Raw genomic sequence first — 21,348 nt, 5'->3', positions numbered from 1 at the left:
ACTCTTCAATTCGTTTATTTGCCATCCAAAAAGAAGTTGTTTTGCTCGAATTACCATCCTAATAGATGAAATTGAAGAAGAAAAAGACACAAATTATTATTGATTTAAAATACAACTTATATTTTAAAATCTACTATTAGTAGCAATATAACTGCAACTCTAATTAATATAAACTAATATTGTAACTAACTAAATTACTAGTGTAGTTAATAATAAGCTTAATAAAGCTTATGTTGCTCACAGATGATTAAAAGAAGTTGTAATATCGATGAAAAATTCTACAGTGAAATGGAATTAGTACTGATTCCTTCACTTAAATGATGCCACATCAATAATTGAATTGATATTATATCATCTAAGTGGTCGGAACTGGTTTCGTTGTATAAATTTTTAATATTGATATTCATGTAAATAGAGATGATAGAAACTTGCTCAATCCCAAACTTAATTTTATTTGCATAGAAGTGTAGAATAAACTTACAATAATCATCATCTTTATTTAAAGTTTATTTAAGTTATTACCCTCATAAAAGAAAAGGTCTAAGTTCATCTCCTTTTCTCATATCCATTATTTTATGCTCTTCATCATTCATGTCCATATTTATACTTGTACCCATCATGTCCTTGTTTATATTCGTATTTGTGCCCGTTTTCATATCCATATCCATAGTCATGACCTTTCTCTTTATCATCTTCGTGCTTATATTTATATTCGTGGCCATAATGCTGTTGATATCCCTTATTATCATATTCGTGCCCTTTATCATGTCCATGTTCATACTTGTATCCATGCTCTTTATCATACCTGTGCTCGTATTTGTGTTTGTGATGATCTTCATATTTGTGTCCATACTCATATCCTTTCCCTTTATCATGCCCGTCTTGATATTTGTGGTCATGCTCTTTATCATACCCGTGATCATATTTGTGTTTGTGATGATCCTCATATCTGTGCCCATAGTCATGTCCTTTCCCTTTATCATGTCCGTGATATTTGTGTTCATGCCTATAATAATATCCTTGTCCTTTATCGCGTCCGTGTTCATATTTATGCTTGTGGCCTTTATCATGTCCATGTTCATATTTGTGTTCGTAACCCTTAGCATAGCCAAATTCATATTTGTGTTCTTGCGATTTTTCCTGTTTATGTGCGTAATCGTGTACTTCATGTCCCCTCTCATACGCTTCAATTTGGTTGGTACTTGAATCTAGATAATCATAAATAATAAACGGTTAGTGTTCAAATTAACTATACTTATATATATTAACATCATATAATGAAAAGAGATAAGGTACAAATTTACTTCAATTATATCTTATTAGGTAGAGCATTTATCTACACGTACAAAATAATGCACTTAATCCTAACAGTGTAAAAATGAGTTTTTTTTCCCGTGTAAAAATTCATGTTTTGACCACGGCCCAACTTCCAACATTATAACCATTCAATAAAGTTTGTAATTTTACATCTTCTGTTAATGAAAAAACTTAAATTCCGTTAATGTGGCTTATAACTGTACCGTCTAGTAAACATGTTAAGCTTAAAATTGCATTGTTTTATACGTAAAAACTAAATTTGTTCTCCACGAATAACAAGTCATAGTAAACAACATGATTAACTTTCTTAGTTGCAAGGATAACCCGAATAACTGTGAGACTAAATTTATAACTTATCTCAATGGAAAAAGAAATGCACTATGTATATAATACAAAATAAAACAAATTAATTACCAGCTTGGATCTGAGAAGTGATGAGAAGAATAGCAAAAGAAAGGCACAGAAGAAGAAATGATGTCTTTGAGCTGCTCATTTTCATTGCCACACTAAATTATGGTGAATGAGTTAGGAGTGGTAATGGGTTCTCCTTTTATAGACTTCTTTTAAATATTTTTCCATTTTTTTTTTTTAAATTGCCTTTGTGAGTTGTTGAATTTGAATTGAATATGAAATCTTAGAAATAAAAAATAACTACGACACTATTTTGAAATAATAAAAATACTATTATGATTAAACACATTTTTTTATTTACTTACCAAACATTCTTTTTTTAAAAAAAAAAATTTACGCGCTTACATATTAAAGAATAAAGAAAATCCTCACCCTATGATTCGAACCCATGACCTCCCTAGTTATAGGTAAGCTTTCAACCACTAGGCTAAAAGCTTCACCACACCAAACATTTCTACCTTGAAGAACTAAATGTCAAGTTTATTTAACAATATTTTCTAATTGTTTGAATTATGCTTTTGTAATTTATCCAAATTAATATACTTGTATTTCTTTTTCTCTTTTCTTGCATCCCATTAATAGAGATGTTTTGATGGAACTGGTTATGATTAATTAATTAATGTGTTTGATTAAGTAAATCAAACAAATAAAAACCGGTTTCCCCTAAATATAAAATTACCCCTAATTCTAAGTGTATTATGTGCTCGAGTTTTATGGTTTATTAACATGTCAATTTAAGTAATTTAAGTAAATTTTATCTATGGTAAAACTTGAAATCTAGAAACATGGTTGCCAAAAAAATTTAGAGTTCCAATGGAAACAATATTAAATACATTAAAGAAAAGCTTAGAACACATAAAGGAAAAGAAAAGAAAAGGCTTAATATATCATTTACCCTCTGAACTTGTTCAAAAAGTTTGATGGGTCTTCCGAACTTTTAAAGCATTCCGATAGTCCCTTGAACTTATATAAAATGTTCAGTTAACCCCCTAAATTTGCGTAAAATGTGATCAATTGATCACTCAGTCGTAAAAAAAAAGTAAGTTAAATGCGAAAAATGTATTCCACGCATCTTAGAATGTTATTACATAATTTAAAAATAGATTAGAAAGGAAGTTATTACTTGGTTAGCTGTAAAACTTGTCTTCTCTAATATTAGAACCGTATATCCCGATTTTGGTCGTTTTACTTTTTTTTATGACTTATGGAATACATCTTTCGCATTTAACTTACTTTTTTACGACCGAGTGATCAATTGATTACATTTTACGCAAGTTTAGGAGGCTAACTAAATATTTTATGTAAGTTCAAGGGGTTATCGGACTATTTTGAAAATTCAGGGGTCAATTAATCTTTTTGTATAAGTTCAGGGAGCAAATTATGTATTAAGCCAAAAGAAAATAAATAGCGTACAAGAATGAAGAAACAATTAGGGAGATAAATGAATGACTTGTAGAAGACAGTTGCAAAATAATAAAGGGGAAAGTTCAAATAAAACCCTTGTGGTTTCACTAATTTTCAAATAAAAAACTGTGGTTTACTTTTTGTCAAAACGATGACTGAGGTTTCGCACTTTAATAATGCTATTAAAACTATCTGTAACGACCTGAAAATGAAAATTTTCAAGAATTAAAGTTGTTCAATGTCATATTTTTTATGGAACTACATTTTCGATTTTAGAAAATCATCTTTTCTGGAACTTTCTCTCTCTAAACATTAACTTTCTCTCTCTTTACCAAACATCATCTAAATAATCTCGAAATAAAAAAAAAGTTGAAGAATTAAAGTTACTTAGAATATTAGTAGTTCTTAAAATATGTCATTTTTGAAGTTGTTAAGGGTGATTTTAATAGTATCAATCGAAAAAGTCCTTATTTTGCTAAAGTTGAAAACCTCAGTCCTCGTTTTGACAAAAAGTAAACCACAGTCCTTTATCTGAAAATTAGTAAAATCACAGGGGTTTTATTTGAACTTTACCCAATAATAAATTATAAAGGTTGAAACATAACAAGATGAAAAAAAGGTTATATTTATAATAGAATCCAGGGGTAAATTTCACTCATGGTGTACAACCTTTGTCTAATTTCACACTTTGGTGTACAACCTTCAATTTGTCTCATTAATATGTACGAACTTATAGGTGACTTCCCACTTTGGTGTATGGCAGGTAAAAATGACCGGTCAATGCGAAGTCAACCCGCCACATCAGCAGTTTGACCGGTCAAAAAGTCAAAATTTGACCACCTAATATAAATTTACCTTTATACCCTCTTCTTCCTCGTTCCATTTTCCTTTTCACTCTCTAACTCCTCTCTCTCTCCTTTCTTTCACTCTCTAACTCCTCTCTCACGTGTCTATATATTATTTTCTGATTATGTTGGAAACCCAAAGACTTAATCTGTTGTTAGCAATTGTTTTCTTGGCGTTGAATTTATGGTGTGAAAAGGTAAATTTATCAGATATTTTTTTGTGTACATCAGATAGAAGTGGAACGTTGGGTTGTAGCTGATTAATGTTTTGGATAATCTAACAGAAAATGTATTTCTAAATTTTACCCATACTCAAATCATGAAGTCATGGCCTTGCAATTTGTTTCCATCATTATTATAAAACTACAAATTAAAAGTCTCACCATTAAACTTCTCCATAAATGATAAATTAATTACGAAAATTATTTCATAAAATAAGAAAAGAACCTGTCAATTCTAGCAAATCAATGATTTATTTTATTTAGTTGTTGATAGATAATTGTTTGTCATTAAATTATAGTGGGTTACTAATTATAAAATGATAACAAAAGAGTATTTCATTTTAAGTAAAATCCAGGCCAAACACGGTAACAAATGGAAGAAAATTGCGACTGAAGTTTCTGGACGAACTGTTAAGAGACTTGGTCAAGAGAAGCAACACAGAGAGAAGCAAAATAACAAGACAGTAGAGTCAATTGAAGCATGTATATTGTGAGAAATATAGATATGGGAGAGAGAGATGAGTTAGAGAGAGAAAGTACGTAAAGGAAGAGGAGTTAGAGAGAGAAATGGAAAGGGAAAGGGAAGGAGAAGAAGAGTATAAAAGTAATTTTATGTTAGATAGTCAAATTTTGACTTTTTGACCGGTCAAACTGCTGACGTGGCGGGTTGACTTCGCATTGACCGGTCACTTTTACCTGCTATATACCAAAGTGTGAGGTCACCTATAAGTTCGTACATATTAATGAGACAAATTGAAGGTTGTACACCAAAGTGTGAAATGGAGCAAAGGTTGTACACCATTGATGAAATTTACCCTAGAATTCAGCTTCACTAATTTTCCAAGTTTTAAGAATTTTTTTTAATCATTGCTATTTAATAACTTCATTAATTAATTACTAAATATTTGTAATAATTAATTATTGAAACTTCTCTTCAATTGAAAATAAATATTTCATTTTTTTCTTTAATCTTTTTACACATCAACAGATATTATAAAATTTTAACATGATTTTTGTTGGATGTGGCTTAACAGCTCGATTGTTGACTAGTTTTCAAAAGTTGGTCTTTGTTGAAGTAAGTCTTCTGGGTACACTCTAATATTAAAATTAATATGTAAAGGAATGTAGAATCTAATCCTAATTAAAATGAGAAAGAAGTACCTTTTTTATAAGGGGTCCCAAAAGGTGAAATTGTAAAACCTAAACTCTTTTAGATAGTAATTGAGTATAAATTCAAAAGTATCATAATGGCTAACTACAGTTGAACTTCTAAAAGATAATTACAGAAAAATACTCTAAAATCTAAAGGAATAATAACAATTAATACATAAGAGATATTAACAAAAGATAATTTGGATAGTATCTCTAACACCCCCTTCAAGCCGATGGCGAGAATGAACTGACAGTCGAGATCAAAGCTGATGAAATCGGGTACTTGCCAAAGGCTTGGTAAGTGCATCGGCTATTTGATCAGCCGTAGAAATAAAGTGGACCTGAATGAACCCGGAGACGACTTGTTCTCGAACAAATTGATAGTTGAGTTCTATATGTTTCATCCGAGCATGAAACATATGATTGTTGGTGAGGTATATCGCACCCACATTGTCGCACCATAATTGCACAAGAGTGGGAATGGGATAACCAAGATCATGAAGCAAAGATCGAAGCGAGAATAATTTGATTGTTGCATTTGCAACGGTTTTATACTCACTCTCCATAGAGGAACGAGCAATGGTTGGTTGTTTTCGAGTGTGTTTAGAGATAAGACTATTCCCAAGAAATACACAAAATGCACCAGTGGAGCGCGGATCATTCGAGCAGCCCCCTAATCACTGCTACAGTAATAACGAATATGTTTAATCTTGGTAGATGATAGAAGTAAGCCATGATCAGTAGTACCTTGAATGTAACGAAAAAGTCTCTTTACACTATTCCAGTGTTCATCAGTGGGGGTATGCAGGAACTGGCAAAGTTTGTTTACTGCAAAGGTTATATCTGGATGAGTTAGAGTGAGATACTGGAGAGCCTCGGCCACACTTATGTATTCATCACTTGATGTAAGACTATTGACAAGATCCTTGTATAACGGATGAGTAGTGGACATAGGAGTTTGAGTTGGTTTAGAGCCAATCATCTTGACTCACTCAAGGATGTCATTGACATATTTGGCTTGACATAAATGAATGCCTTGTTGAAGGCATTTGATCTCAACCCCCAAGAAGTACTCAACACAACCCAAGTTTCGTATAGGAAATTCACTTTCAATATGTTTAATCGTGTTAAGGATGGGTGTAGAAGAGGTGTCAGTAACCAAAATATCATCAACATAGCACAGAAGATACATGTTATCCTTACTGTGGCACTTTAGAAACAAGGAGTGATCCGCTTGGGACATCTTAAAGCCGAGATGTAGCAAAAAAAAAAGTCTTATGAACCATTCCCTTAGACCTCGTTTGAGACCGTACATGCTTCTCTTGAGGAAACACACATGTGTGGGCTTGTCATTATCAATGAAACCTTAAGGCTGCTCCATAAAAATTTGCTCAGAGAGCGTTCCATAAATAAAAGCATTTGAAACATCCAGTTGATTAATGAACCAACCATGCAAGGCAGCCAATGCAAGTATTGTGCGTATGGTAGTGGCTTTGACAAACGGACTAAAAGTCTTTTTGTAGTCAATGCCCGATTGTTGTATAAAGCCAGGAGCTACAAGACGTCCCTTGTATCGTTCAGTTGAACCATTAGAGTGATGTTTGATTCGAAATAACCATCGATATATGATGATGTTCCAGTTTGGAGGATGGGGAACAAGAGTCTATGTGTCATTGTCTAGTAGAGCCTTCATTTCATAAGACGTTGCATCGTGCCATTCTTGTATTTTGTTCGCTTTGCTAAAGCACGTTGGTTCGATATCACCATGAGGATGAGATACAAGTAGCGCCTCAAATCTGCCACAAGAATTAAGTGTAGTGTGTCTTAATTGCATAGAATGCGTCCTGGTTAGTGGATATTGAATATTAGAGGTGTCGACTGATAATATGGCTAGCTGCAGAATTGCAAATTCAGGAAGACAATCTGGCTGAATACTGTTGTTAATGGAACTAACAGAATAGTCCCCAACTTATAGTGGAGTCGAGACAAGCTGAGTTCTGAACTCCTGAAATTCAGGTCTGAGTGTTCCTGAATTGAGATCAGACGATGGAGTTGCTGATGAGATCCTCAAACTCGCATAGTGACATCGTTTCGTATGACTATCAGCCGATGCACCCCCAGTTGCAGACTTTATCGATGTTGTGCTTATTGTTGGTGAAGATGTAAGGGACGAAGTAGGCAATGTGCCCAATGAGTGAAGGACGATAGACAAATCCAACTGCCACGTCCATGTCCTTAATTTTTATCTATTATACCCTAAACCTTAAGTTATATTATAGTCGTTTAGGATTGGTCTAGTATTTGGGTTGTTAAGGGCGTAGTTTAGAGGATAATTACATATTTTTAGGAATAATTACAAGTTTAGGATAAGTTTTTAATGAAATTAGTTTGGGGAACCAAAAGAAATAATTTATCATTCGTATCATGGTCGACATAAAGCCTTATTTTCAGAATTTAAAACCATTTGGATTAAAAGGAATCCATTTACATTCTTCTTCCCCATTTCTTCTCTCTTCCTTTCTCCCTCCTTCCACCACAAAAGAGACCTTCACCGTTTAAGTGTATTTTCATGCTCATGTTTTATACTTTATTAATAGGTAATTTTGTGTTAATTACCAATGTACAACATAAAATCAAAACTTCAAATCTAGTAGTTATAAAAAAAATGAAAGTTCTAATTGAGATAAATATTATTAAATGCATCAAGAAAAAGTGGTGAAGTTCTGTTGGTTGAGAGCTTATCTATGACTGTAGAGGTTATGGGTTCGAATTACATTGGGATGGGGTGGATTGAGGGTTTTCCTTTGTTTTTAATGTAATTTTCTTTTGTTTAATGTAACGCACAACTTTTAAAAAAAATACAAATTATCTTCATCCCCATCCCAATGGGTAATAAAAATCCTGATGGGAATATCCATCCCATTTTGTTATTTTTTCTGAACTAATATTTTAGTATATTCAATTTTTAGCTTAGAAGCAATTGTAATAGAACTTCACTGTATGAAATGAAAAATACAAATGATTTTTTTAAAAGATTCAATACATTTTCTATCATTCTAGTTTATTCTATCATTCCATATAAAATAATGGAGATATAGGATTTCCGAACACCTTTCCTCTATCGTTCTCTTCCTGCCCCGAGATCGGTCCTTGAGAACACTTTGATGGTCAAGGTAGCACCGAGACGAGATGAAAGATTAATGACGAATGAAAGTAAGAGAGAGATAAAGATCCTTTTGCCATTAGTGAGGCCTTGCTATTTATAGGAGTTGGGTGTCTGGTCTATTGACCGCAAAACAAAATTAGAGAAGGATTTTGTTCGGGATGAAAATAATATGTACGTACAATCTACTCTTCAATTCGTTGAAAAACAAAAATTCGCCATCCAAAGAAGTTGGTTTGCTTTAATTACCATCCTAATAGATGAATTGAAGAAGAAGAAGAAGACATAAATTATTACTGATTTATTAAAATATAACTTCTACACTAAAATCTTATGTTGCTGACGAATGATTAAAAAAAATTGTAATATTGATGAAAAATTCTATAGTGAACATGAATCAGTACTGATTCTCCACTCAGATGATATCACATCAATAATTGAATTAACTTGGTATCATCTGTGTGGTCGGGACTAGTTCCATTGTAGAAATTTTCAATATTGATATTCGTGTACATAGAGATAAAAGAAATTTGCTCAATCCCAAACTGAATTTTATTTGCATAGAAGCTTATGACAAGTGTAGAATAAACTTACAATAATCATCATCTTTATTTAAGATTTATTTAATCTATTACACTCATAAAAGAAAAGGTTTAAGATATAGTTTCGAGATCATGTCCTTTTCTCATATCCGTTATTTTACGCCCTTCATCATTCATGTCCATATTTATATTTGTATCCATCATGTCCTTGTTTGTATTCGTATTTGTGTCGGTTTTCATATCCATACTCATAGTCATGACCTTTCCCTTTATCATTTCCGTGCTTATATTTATATTCGTGGCCATAATGTTGTTGGTGTCCCTTATTGTCATATTCGTGACCTTTATCATGTCCATGTTCATGCTTGTACCCATGCTCTTTATCATACCTGTGCTCGTATTTGTGTTTGTAATGATCTTCATATTTGTGTCCATACTCATGTCCTTTCCCTTTATCATGTCTGTGTTCGTATTTGTGCTTGTGATGATCTTCATATCCATTTCCATAGTCATGTCCTTTCCCTTTATCATGTCCGTGTTGATATTTGTGTTCATGCCCATAATAATGTCTTTGTCCTTTATCATGTCCGTGTTTGTATTTATGTGCGTGACCTTTATCATGCCCATGTTCATACTTGTGTTCGTATCCCTTAGCATAGCCAAATTCGTATTTGTGTTCTTGCGATTGCGATTTTTCATGTTTATGTGCATAATCATTCACTTCTTGTCCCTTCTCGTACGCTTCGATTTTGTTGGTACTTGAATCTAGGTAATCACAAATAATAAATTGTTAGTGTTCAAAATAACTGTACTTATATATATTAAGGGTAAATTACACCTATGGCCACCGAACTTTACCCATTTTCACATTATGGCCACTGAACTTCATTTCTTCCCGGTATGGCCACTGAACTTTACACTTTTTAACACCGGTGGCCACTCAATTTTAACCAACTTCTCAAAATGACCGTTAACGATCGTTAACGACCTCAAAATGAAAATATTCAAGAATTAAAGTTGTCCAGAACGACATTTACCATGAAACCACATTTTTTTTTTCGAAAATTACATTTTTGGGGGCTTTCTCTCTCTAAAAATTCACTTTCTCTCTCCTAACCAAACAACACCCAAATGACCTCAAAACGAAAATTTTCAAGAATTAAAATTCCTTAGAATATGATTAACGCTTTGGATTTTTTATTTTTGGCCGTCAACGGTCATTTTGAGACGTTAAGTGACCACCGGTGTTAAAAAGTGTAAAGTTCAATAGCCATACCGGGAAGAAATGAAGTTCAGTGGCCATAATGTGAAAATGGGTAAAGTTCAGTGGCCATAATGTGAAAATGGGTAAAGTTCAGTGGCCATGGATGTAATTTACCCTATATATTAACATCATATAATAAAAAGGGACAATGTATAAATTTACTCCTATGATATCTTATTAGGTAGAATAGATTTATCTCTACGTAGAAAATAGTGCACTTAATCCTAACGTTTACTACATAATGCAATTTCAAACCTTGTAAGGAAAGATGAGTTTTTTTCTCACATGTAAAAATTCATGTTCTGGCCACGGTCCAACTTTTAGTGCTATAACCACCCAATAAAACTTAGAATTTCACATCTTCTGTTAATTAATATACTTACATTCCGTTAATATGTCTTGTAAATGCACCACAAGTAAACATATTAAGCTTAAAATTGCATTGTTTTATACGTAAAAACTAAATTCGTTCTCCCCTCCCCGAATCATAGTAAATAATTAACTAAAAAGAAATACACATGTATGGACTATAAAATAAAAGTAATTAATTACCAGCTTTGATTTGAGAAATGATGAGAAGAATAGAAAGGGAAAGACATAGAAGAAAGGATGTCTTTGAGCTGCTCATTTTCATTGCCACACTAAATTATGGTGAATGAGTTAGGAATGGTAGTAGTGGATTCTTCTTTTATAGACTTCTTTTAACATTTTTCCTTTTTTTTTAATTGTTTGAATAAACAAATAAATAAATAAAAATAATAATAATAATAAACACATTTTTTTAGTTACTTATTACCAAACAATTCTACCCTTAAAGAACTGAATGTCAAGTTATTCAACAATATTTTCTAATAGTTTGAATTATGCTTTTGTGTTTTATCCAAATTAATATAATTCTATTTCTTTTTCTCTTATCTTGCTGATTATGATTAATGTGTTTGATCAAGTAAATCAAACAAATTAAAACTGGTTTTCCCTAAGTATAAACTTACCCACGTTAAGTGTCCATTTGTTTTCAATTTTCGGAACTACTTTTTGCCTTTAAAACTCTAAACATGAGACACAAAGTGTTTGGTAAAAATTCGAAACGACTGCTTTTTACAGAAAAATCAACTAATATATGTTATCTATCGGTAACAGCAAACATGAACAGGTGAAATAATACTGATGTTTTATGATGTATTAACATGTCATTTTATATCAATTTTATTTAGGGTATTTATGGTACAGTACAAAATCAAAACTTGAAATCCAGAAACATGGTTGCAAAAAAAAAATAGAGTTACAATCTAAACAATATTAATTACATTAAAAAGAATTAGAATACATAAAAGGAAAAAAAAAAAGAGAGAGAGACATAAATAGTGTAGAATAATGAAGAAACAATTAGAGAGGTAAATGAATGAATTGCAAAATAATGAATTATAAAGGTGAAGCATAACAAGATGGGAAAAAAATTATATTTATAATAGATTTTAGCTTCCACTAATTTCTAAAGTTTTAAGAATTTTATTTCTTTTTAATTGTTGTTGTTTAATAACTTCATTAATTAATTATTAAATATTTATAATATTTTTTTTATAAAAAAAAACTTTATTAAAATTAAACACTGACATCCTTATATATAAAACATTCTTTCTTATATATAAAGCATTCTCTAAAAAATTAAGAACATAAAAGGCAATAAAAAGATTAGCATCGGAATAAAAATGACGAGTTAATTCATGAGCAACTTTGTTCGCTAATCGAGGAACACACCTCATCGAACAAGTCAGACGCTTTTGAAGAAGTTTTTTTGATGTTTTGAACTATTCCACTATACTCCATAAGATTCTTGTGGGAACTAACTATTCACCACTCCTTTTACGTCAACTTCAAAATCGATATTATTGTAGTCTAGGGAAGACGTCTAAGCAATACCATCTCGTAATGCCAACACTTCAGCCAGCTTGGCGATATCAAACCATTCGAGACCGAGCAATAACTAGCTAGAAACAAGTCATCGTAATTATGTAGAACAATACTCATACCAAAACGAGAGGAGGTTTGAAAAGTAGTTGCATCTACATTACATTTCACCCTCCCTTCTACTGGTTTTCTTCCGAAATTCTACCTCTGCTCACTGTTCTGGTTCCCAGAAAGTCCAGATTCAACATTGGTCATATGCCCTTACCGCCAATCATATAAAAACTACATTGAACTCCTTACGTTGTCGTTGGGATTCCGGCACGACTTCGACCAAGCTGAGCATTCTTTTGTGTCCATATCGACCAGAAAACCACTGTCGAAACACATATTGATTCTAGATTCGCTGTTTCACACAGATCAATAAGGTCATGTTCTTTGTCATTTAATTTCAGTATCAGTAATTTCAGTTCAATTCAATTCAGTTCAGTAGCATTTAGTTCAGTTCAGTAAGTTATCATTATTTATTATTATTATTATTATAATAATAATTATTATTATTATTATTATTATTATGAGAACCATTATTATTATTATAAGCTTATTTATTTTAATTATTGCTATTTTTAAATTCTAATATTATCAGTTCAGTTCAGTAGTATTCAGTTTAATTCAGTAATATTCAGTTCAGTTCAATTCAGTTTACTTTTTCAGTAAAAAAAAAAAGGTGCTCTCATCCCGCTCAGACAGTTGGTAAAATGTTGCCCAACATCGAAATGGAATGTATACCATGTACACATCCACTTCAACCCCAAATAAAATAAGAACATAAAAATCAAATCAATTTTTTTAATATAAATATATTAATTGAACATGTTGAGTTCGCTTGTGAATTAGTTCATTTAATTTGACCCATCCGACTTGAGTTTGAAGTGAATATAATACTAGTTGGACTTAGACAATATAATTAAGTCAAATTAAGTTAAGTCTGAACCCGTCCAGCCATGAATATATCTAGTTAGGGCTTATATAAACATACTTGTATTATTGTTATTAGGGTCAAATACATGAATATCATAAGTAAGTACAAAATTACAACTAAGTCATATCACTAAAATTAATTCTTAATATGTCATTATTTTCTATATATTATGATTTTACACCATAATTTAAAAATTATAGATCCCAATTCATATATCATAAACGCTAGAAAATATATTTGAGACTCCTAATTTATAAATTCTAATTCTTAAAATATATTAAAAATACTGATTTTACTAGTTTGACATAATTCAAAATCATTACTTGATATAATTGTAGATAGTTTTTTTAAAAGTGAATTTATATGTAAATTTCCCTTATTATTAATCATCTAATGCGTTTTCTCTTCTGAAAATTTTTTTGTCTAATGTGTTTAGAAGTAATGATAAAAAATACACAAAGTTATCAGAGCTGAGATTTCCTTGTAATCAAATGAAAGAAAAATTTCAAACTGAATGTCCAACTAATAAAAAAAAAAAATAGCATTAAAAATGAATAGTTAAATTTCACATAAATGACTAGTGAAATAAAAAAAAAATTGGTTTGATGAGAGTTTGGATTAACACGAATATAAATTAATAGAAATAAGTATTTAGTAATTAAAAGTAAAAATTACAAATAAAGCAATGAGCTTTAAACAAAAATATAAATGGATTGGATCGGAAACATAAAGAAGAAGCCAAAAGAAAAGATTAATAGATGAGAGTCATCTGTTGAACATTAATGGGATAACAATCTCTTGGTGGTCCACTAAATGCTCTTTGGGCTAAAATTACATTCACAGATTGTGTTGGGTGAAATGCATCCCAAAATACATACACATTTCTGTTTGAGCAAGGCGTCTGATATGGAAGGCATGTTAGTTGACCAGTTGCACAGCAACCCCTATCAACCACACTGAATCCTACATCAAAATAATTAATCAATTAATTCATGTGTAAATATATAATTTTTATTTTATTTTATACGCGGAATCTAAATCTGTTCTCCCCGGAAAACAATAAAATTAATTTTACCATAAGAAGCAGGGTTGTTTAGGATGTCTCCAACTGCAGCATAAGTGTTGCCATAAACAAAGACAGCACCAGGGCTTCTTCTGTTTAATTGATCAACAAGTGATTTCAGACCTTCGTTAAAAGTACCTAATATCTGATTAGCATAATCAACGCATCTGTTTAGACCCGCTCTTTGGTTCGGCATGCACCCAAGTGGTCCAATTCCCGCTATTAGAAATTTCCTTAGACCTAGACTATACAGCGTCTGTGAAAAAATAAACACGCAATTTTATTATTACAATTTTAGTTTACCGGATTTGAGCTGATTTAAAAGTTTTCAAACTAAGGTATCCGATGTCACCAATGTTTGTAAATTTTTAAACCACGTATCTAAATTTCAAATCGGTTATATATAGAGTACCAGAAGCTGACGAGCATAGTGATTAAGCAAAAGGTTGGCAAAAGCTGGTGGACTATAGTTAGAGCTGGAAGAGTATATGGAAGGCATGAGATAATTGTTGATGTAGTCATTACTTCCAAACACCATAACTGCTAGAGATTTTGATAGATATTGTGTAAGGTTTGTTCCGTTCATCATTGTTCGTAGCTGACTTAGCGTATTCTCAAAATTTATTACTTGCTGGCTTAAGCTGTACCTTTCTCCCTGAAATTTTATGTATATATTAGTCACCGACAATTCTTATACGAAATTACTACTAATATTAATCAATATGACTGAGTTAGATGAGTTAATCACATAGTGCTGGCCACTCTCGTCAAGGATTCCAGCTGCTGCTGAAGCGTAATTTACTCCACCAAGTATTCTGGCTACAGACGTGTTAGGGTCCGAAAAGGCTACAGGGTAAGCCACGCCCAACCTCTCTCCTGCAATTGCAGATTTTTTGTAGCATTCACAAAAATGTGTTAAATATTGCAGATTATTTTGAAGATTAAGCATCAGGGACAGATAATTCCTCCGACAGATTCCGTCCTGAATACAAAATCCGTACAGATTCTGAATAGACTATTTACCGACGGAAATCTTATATTTAGGCAACGAAATTGTACACTTGGCAATTTTCTAAGAGGTCAACTGACCTTCGTGACCCCTGTAAATCTTATCACTATATATAAATGAGTTTGAAGGAATTAATATATGATCCAAGTGACGTACCAAGCAAATCGACGAAAGTTTTGCCATTGGAAAATCTGCCGGTAGGGCCAAAGTTGAAATCAATGCCATAAGGAAAGTAATCGGATTTGGCAATGGAGCTGAGATAGTTGTTGTTGCCAACTTCAACTAATGAATCTCCAAACACAAACATGGCTGGAACACTAGCTGACTCCACAATAATACCAACATCTGACAGTCCTAGAATTGCAGTAATCACTATAGCAAAAAATACCACTGTCCATCTATGTCCGTCGATAGCCATGGCTCATTCAATCTTCCTTTTCTTTCTTTGTTTCCAATTTAAAGTCATGATGATACTATTTATAATAAGAACAAAGAAAATTTAAAGGAACTTTTTTCAAAGTAATAACGGCTGTGACCATGATTACTAGGGTGGGAAACGTGAACACTATTTTTTAGTATAATATCATGTTTGAAAACGGTTATAAATGACCATATCTTTAGACTTCAGTATTACCCTTTATTCACAGATTTCACACTCTTACCCTTTATGACGTTACATGACTACTTTTTACCTTATCCCAATATTCAACTATATGTTCTATCTCTAACATACTAAAAAACCACTGCTGCTCCTTTGACATCGAGTTACAACCATAGTTATTAAAGGCGCATGGCGCACTAAGGCGCAAGGGGTCCTGGAGCCATGGCGCATGGCGCATGGCGATGGCGCGCGCCATAGTGAGACAAGGCGCACTTAAAAAAAATAAAAATTATAAAAATATAAAACTAACATAAAACTAAATCATGAAAATATCTTAAGCATAAATAAATTTTAAAATGCAAAATAAACCCCATATTAGAAAACTTTAAAGTTGAATACTAATTCCTAAGTTCTACTCCTAATCAAAACTCTACAAATCCATCACTCCTCATCATCACTATCACACTCCTCATCTAAGGCATCATCAAACTATTGATCATCAAAGTTGAATTCCCTTTGGCTTCTTTGTTTCTGTTGTTTGAATCCGTTTAATGTGTTTTCTTTCTAGTAAACTTCTTCCTCTTTTAATGACTCTGTCTCTTCCTCTTCAAAGAGTCTCTTCGTCTTCTACTTAGTTTAAAACCTATAATCTCTCTCCTTTTTAATTCTTTTTGTTAATACAACATGTGTTCCATTCCAGATATATAAAGTAACTACCAAAAAACTGCCCATAACTGCCTCTAACTGCCAAGGCGCGCCTTGGTGCGCCTTTGGCAACTGCATTTGGCGCAAAATGGCGCACCAGGCGCGCGCCATGGCGATTGCACCTCGCCATGGGGCTGCCATGGCGCCAAGGCCTGCGCCTGGTGCGCCATGCGCCATAGGCGCGCCTTTAATAACTATGGTTACAACAGAATCAATATATCTGTTATCCATCACTTTTCTAATGTATTGCTATCTTCTTATATTTCTGCAATTTTTCCCAACAAGTGTTCTGAAATTATGTAAAACATTTATAGTATAAACCAATTCTTAAGTATGTAGAAAAATACCATCAATGTTGCAACCGCCCTTAAATTACTTTCAGTTGTTTATGGTTCAAAGATGTTAAGAAAACCTCTCAAGTTGTTCGTTGGTCATGTTGTAATCTCAACCATTAATTAGAAAATTGATGGTTGAGATTTTCCTTGTGCTTTTACAAAATTTGAATGGTAAATTTGTTCTTTTTCAGCAAGTAATAAAATCCAATCAATGGTCAGACTTTAGACGGAAAATAACGAGACAATAACGATTGTTGAGAAACAAACAAGTGATGAACACGAGTAAGCGATCAGAGCAGATAAAAAGAAAGGTAAATGGTTCTTACCATACCAGGCATACAAGATTAGCTGCCTTCATGCTGTAGGATTATGTAGAATACTATACTACAACTTCAGGCCTTTAACATGATTAACATCCATCCAAAAAAAGGCAAAAGAAGCTCCTAAGCAAAGCTCATTCCTTTTGCTACAACATATCTTCATGATAGAGATGAAGTCCAAGTCCAAAGCGTGCACAAGCACGACGAAATGCCATTGCCTCTGCCTTTTGTACAGGATCTCCATAACCCACATCATTCGTTGAAGCAGTCCCAATTGATTCTCTGTACATCTAGCTCAATCATTTAACAAGGAAAAGAGGAATTAGTGAATGGTAGGCTGATAGGTAAATGAATATATTTTCTTCAGTGCGTTATCTTCCTTTTTCCACAATATATATCTCATCACAATACATAAATCATTCAGCTGACTCAATATCTCATCACATATACATGTTCTATACCATCCTAATTCTTTCAAGGTTAATTGTGATGAATGCTCTGATATATTATTCATAATCATCTACATGTCCATATCATCCTAACACAGCAGATAGCACTACACCACATTGAACCTATAGCAGCAATCCCATGGAATCAAATCACAGTTACCAAGACTGAACCCACTACTTTCAATTGCTCATTGTTACCGTCTATCATCAAAATATGCTACTTCATAATCTGCACAAACTTATTTCAAATTCCAAGTTTCAATAATGCAAAATTAGCAGTTTTCAATTGAAAAATAGATAGATAATTTATTTCCCCATCATGGAGTTCTTTATGTTTTTCAAGTCAATATTAGGATCAGGTCTGTCATAACGAAAATGGAGGGGCCAATTTAAAAATAATATGATGACACTACTGAAAACCAATATACATAGCAAGGTTCAGCAACAACACACTAATGTGTTTATTTCATACCACAACGTTTATGAACATTATGTCAAAAACCTCCCCTTTCCATACTTCAATAGAAATAAAAGGTCAATTCATAAGTAGTCATATGATGTAAAATGAAACAAAGAGGAATGCAGCTGAGATAGAACTTTGTTGGACACTATATTTAAGGGTGAATTACACTCATGGCCCCTCAACTTTGGTCTTACTTCACAGCAGGTAACCCTCCATTGTAGAGTTGATGGAAATGATATTCTACACAAGTTTTAATTCTTGAACTTTGTGGTTTTGAGATCATTTAGGTATTGTTTGGTTAGGAAAGAGAAAAGAGTTGTTTGGGGAGAGAAAGATCCGAAAATGGTGATTTTGGAAATCGAAAATGTGGTCCTAAACAACTTTAATTCTTGGACTTTTTCATTTTGAGGTCAACTTTGAGGTCCTTAGAAATTTTTATCTGTTTACAGCAAAATTCAGGGACTTTTATGTGCTTTTTTAAAGTTCAAGGGCCATAAAGAAATGCAAATTAAAGGAACATGGATGTAATTGACCCCTATTGACATAATGGTCAGTAAAGCTTAGATATGAAAAATTATGTGTTATTTTAGGTCATTTACAAAGCTAACTATGAGAAATCCCAGTGAGAGCAGGAACAAATTCTCCTTCATAATAAATAACTTAATCAGACTTCACCCTGTTGATGTAGGACATGGCTAGAACACAAATTCAGTCAGTATCTTATGTTTTCCTCCATTGGTGTTTCTAATTCTAATTTGTGTGGATTTCATGGCTTTTTCTCTGACATCAACAATATGGGTAGCCTTAAAACCCATTAATACGATAACAAAACAAAAAGACTCGAATAACTAAAGGCTACAATGCCAGTCTAACAAGTCAAGATTATCCTGAGGTAAACAAGAAAACCTTTTCCCAACAAACAAAAAAATATTCACATAATTTAGAATCATGGATGCATATTGCAGTAAAATGATTCTATGATCCTCATAAAGTCGTGAACCAAAAGAACCCAACTTTCCAAGTTGCAGAAAATGAGTACAAATAATTCTATGTTTTATACATAGCCAGCCAAAAAATCAATCAACATTCAAAAGACAAATGAAAGTAACTCATCTTCTTTGAGATGCAATTAATTCACCATCACAGCCACAGGGATGCCCCAACATAATAAACATCCAGTGGTTGGAAAGAACCATGGAAATCACTTCGTTTACCCAATCATACAAATTGGAAATGAGAAGCTGTAGCTCAAGTCTAAGAAAAATGGCTAAATTAGTGGTACAGAGAAACAAGCATAGAGTGAGTAAACGAAGCATAGAGTAAGATACCTCCGCATCTGTCCCGTATAGTGTCACACGATAAACAACAGACACAGACTTGCCATCAGCAGAATAAATTATGTTTCGAACCTCACCGGACCATTCTGCAATACATGTACAAGGCAACACCAACACATCATATAAGCATAATGAATTGAGCTTGAATTGAAAACTACAAGTGGTTGTCCAAAATGACTGTGTCTATGTGCAAGTGTAAACACTTATATACTGATTACTAGCATTAACATACCCGGAGCATGTAAATTCATTATTCTGTTCACTAGATGCCTGCAACGAATCAGAGCGTAATGAAACGAGAATAAGTTAGTCTTATAGTTGGAAATCCTAATTTTGGAACCCTAACCTAACAATAGCAAGTTCGATTAGTGAAGTTAAAAGGGAGATGGTACCAAGGGATGTATTTGATAGAGGAGCCGTCCTCAAGGCGTTGCCTGATGAGGGAATCAGGAACCTTCTTGTTAAGTACTTTGAGGATTTCGGAGAGTGGCCTGCTGATTCCTGAAGTTGGGACTTCGTCGCTTTCTATCTCAGTTTCTCCTAAAGCAAAAGGAGATGACGATTTTGAATGATACATTTGTCCGGCAAGAAGCCAAGGTGATTTTCTCGTCGGTTTCCATGGGGACTGATAAGACGCTAATCTTTCTGTAAATAATTTCAATTTCATGGTCGACATTTGCGCTGCGTTATGCAAACTTTAGAGCTCAACTGTGTCTGTGAGAGTTGGAAAATGGAAAACCTCTAGTCTTGTCGGCTTCGCTTCATGTAGAGGGCAGGGCACAAGTGTAATTTTCTCTTTTTTGGTCACTCAGAGGTAACAATGTTGCTTGCCGGGAAACTATTTTCATCATCTTTCAATATTTGTTTGTTTAAAAAATTTAGGTTAGGCGTCAAAAAAAAAAAAAAAAAATACAAAGCTAACTCGTCTACATAATTATACCAATTACACTACCTCTTATCAAGTTATACATTTTTAAATTAGATTTTTCCTAAATACCCATAGTATATATAAAAATCAATATCATGTTAAAGTTCATAAATCTAATGAATAAATTGAACCAATAAAATGCAAGTTTACTATAATTTCAAATACTTTGGCAGTATAATTTACCACTTCAAGTACCTTTGTTTTTATAATCCTATGAAAACCTCTCTTGCCTGCATCTGTAACGACACTAATCTTTTTTCCATTCTCCGGATAATTTCCGCCAGTTCCGTCACCTGTGTTGTTACTTCATTCATCTATTTTGTCTGCACCAGAAATTGAAACCCCTCTACGAATTTGATTATTTTATCTAATAACTTAGTAGAACCTTTCTTCTCTTTCTTCTTCCATTCTTCCTTAAAAAAAATTCATGCAATCTAATCATGTTTTGTACCCATATAAATTGCTTTGGAATCTGAAAATGATTAGTCAATCCATTTCTCTCTTAACATAGCAGAGCCGCTACTCAATATGTTTCTCAAGTTTACGATTAGTAGTTCATGATTTTGCTTCGCATTGAGATCAACCGCTAATTAGCAGTTGATCCCACTGTGAAGTTCAACTGCTAATTAGCAGCAACTGCTAATCGGCGGTTGATCTCACTGTGAAGCAAAATTATAAATTGCGAATATATCGGGTTGGAGTGAAAAAAAAAATTGATTAAATCATAATATATATACTAAGAGTATTTTAGGTAAGTCTAATTTCAAAGTATCTAATTTAGTAGAAAGTAATGTAATTGGTCTAAATATATAAACGGATATATTAATTGAGTCAGTTTTGTAATTTACTACCAAAAAAAAAAAGTTAGTCAATAAACATGAATTAGACCCGTAAAGTTGACATAGAGATTCAATTGAAGAATTTGGCAATAT

At 32.8% G+C, this 21,348-nt stretch overlaps 3 protein-coding genes across 4 annotated transcripts; all 3 read right to left on the bottom strand.

Moving 5' to 3' along the window:
• Nucleotides 1-449: 449 nt before the first annotated feature.
• On the bottom strand, nt 450-1,816 carry LOC136223431 (uncharacterized). Its single transcript, XM_066011457.1, has 2 exons — nt 1,732-1,816; nt 450-1,208 (listed from the first exon to the last, which is right to left on the bottom strand). The coding sequence occupies exons 1-2, from the start codon at nt 1,814-1,816 to the stop codon at nt 586-588; spliced, it is 708 nt and encodes a 235-aa protein (XP_065867529.1). The 3' UTR covers nt 450-585.
• Nucleotides 1,817-13,818: 12,002 nt separating this feature from the next.
• Nucleotides 13,819-17,357, bottom strand: LOC136225171 (GDSL esterase/lipase At1g71250). 2 transcript variants are annotated; one of them, XM_066013413.1, is made up of 6 exons: nt 17,246-17,357; nt 15,435-15,751; nt 15,018-15,145; nt 14,682-14,924; nt 14,282-14,525; nt 13,819-14,169 (listed from the first exon to the last, which is right to left on the bottom strand). In XM_066013413.1, the coding sequence occupies exons 2-6, from the start codon at nt 15,694-15,696 to the stop codon at nt 13,958-13,960; spliced, it is 1,089 nt and encodes a 362-aa protein (XP_065869485.1). In that variant the 5' UTR covers nt 15,697-15,751; nt 17,246-17,357; the 3' UTR covers nt 13,819-13,957. The 2 variants fall into 2 exon arrangements, with proteins under 2 accessions (XP_065869485.1, XP_065869484.1); XM_066013412.1 differs by lacking the exon at nt 17,246-17,357 and having other exon boundaries at nt 15,435-17,001.
• LOC136225197 (DNA repair RAD52-like protein 1, mitochondrial) lies at nt 17,226-20,314 on the bottom strand. Its single transcript, XM_066013414.1, has 4 exons — nt 19,881-20,314; nt 19,721-19,758; nt 19,480-19,574; nt 17,226-17,529 (listed from the first exon to the last, which is right to left on the bottom strand). The coding sequence occupies exons 1-4, from the start codon at nt 20,162-20,164 to the stop codon at nt 17,386-17,388; spliced, it is 561 nt and encodes a 186-aa protein (XP_065869486.1). The 5' UTR covers nt 20,165-20,314; the 3' UTR covers nt 17,226-17,385.
• Between the last annotated feature and the right edge of the window lie 1,034 nt (nt 20,315-21,348).

This window comes from Euphorbia lathyris, chromosome 1, assembly GCF_963576675.1.
Source record: "Euphorbia lathyris chromosome 1, ddEupLath1.1, whole genome shotgun sequence".
NCBI lineage: Eukaryota > Viridiplantae > Streptophyta > Magnoliopsida > Malpighiales > Euphorbiaceae > Euphorbia > Euphorbia lathyris.
The sequence above is the reverse complement of the archived record's forward strand: the minus strand, read 5'-3'. Positions and strand labels throughout refer to the sequence as shown.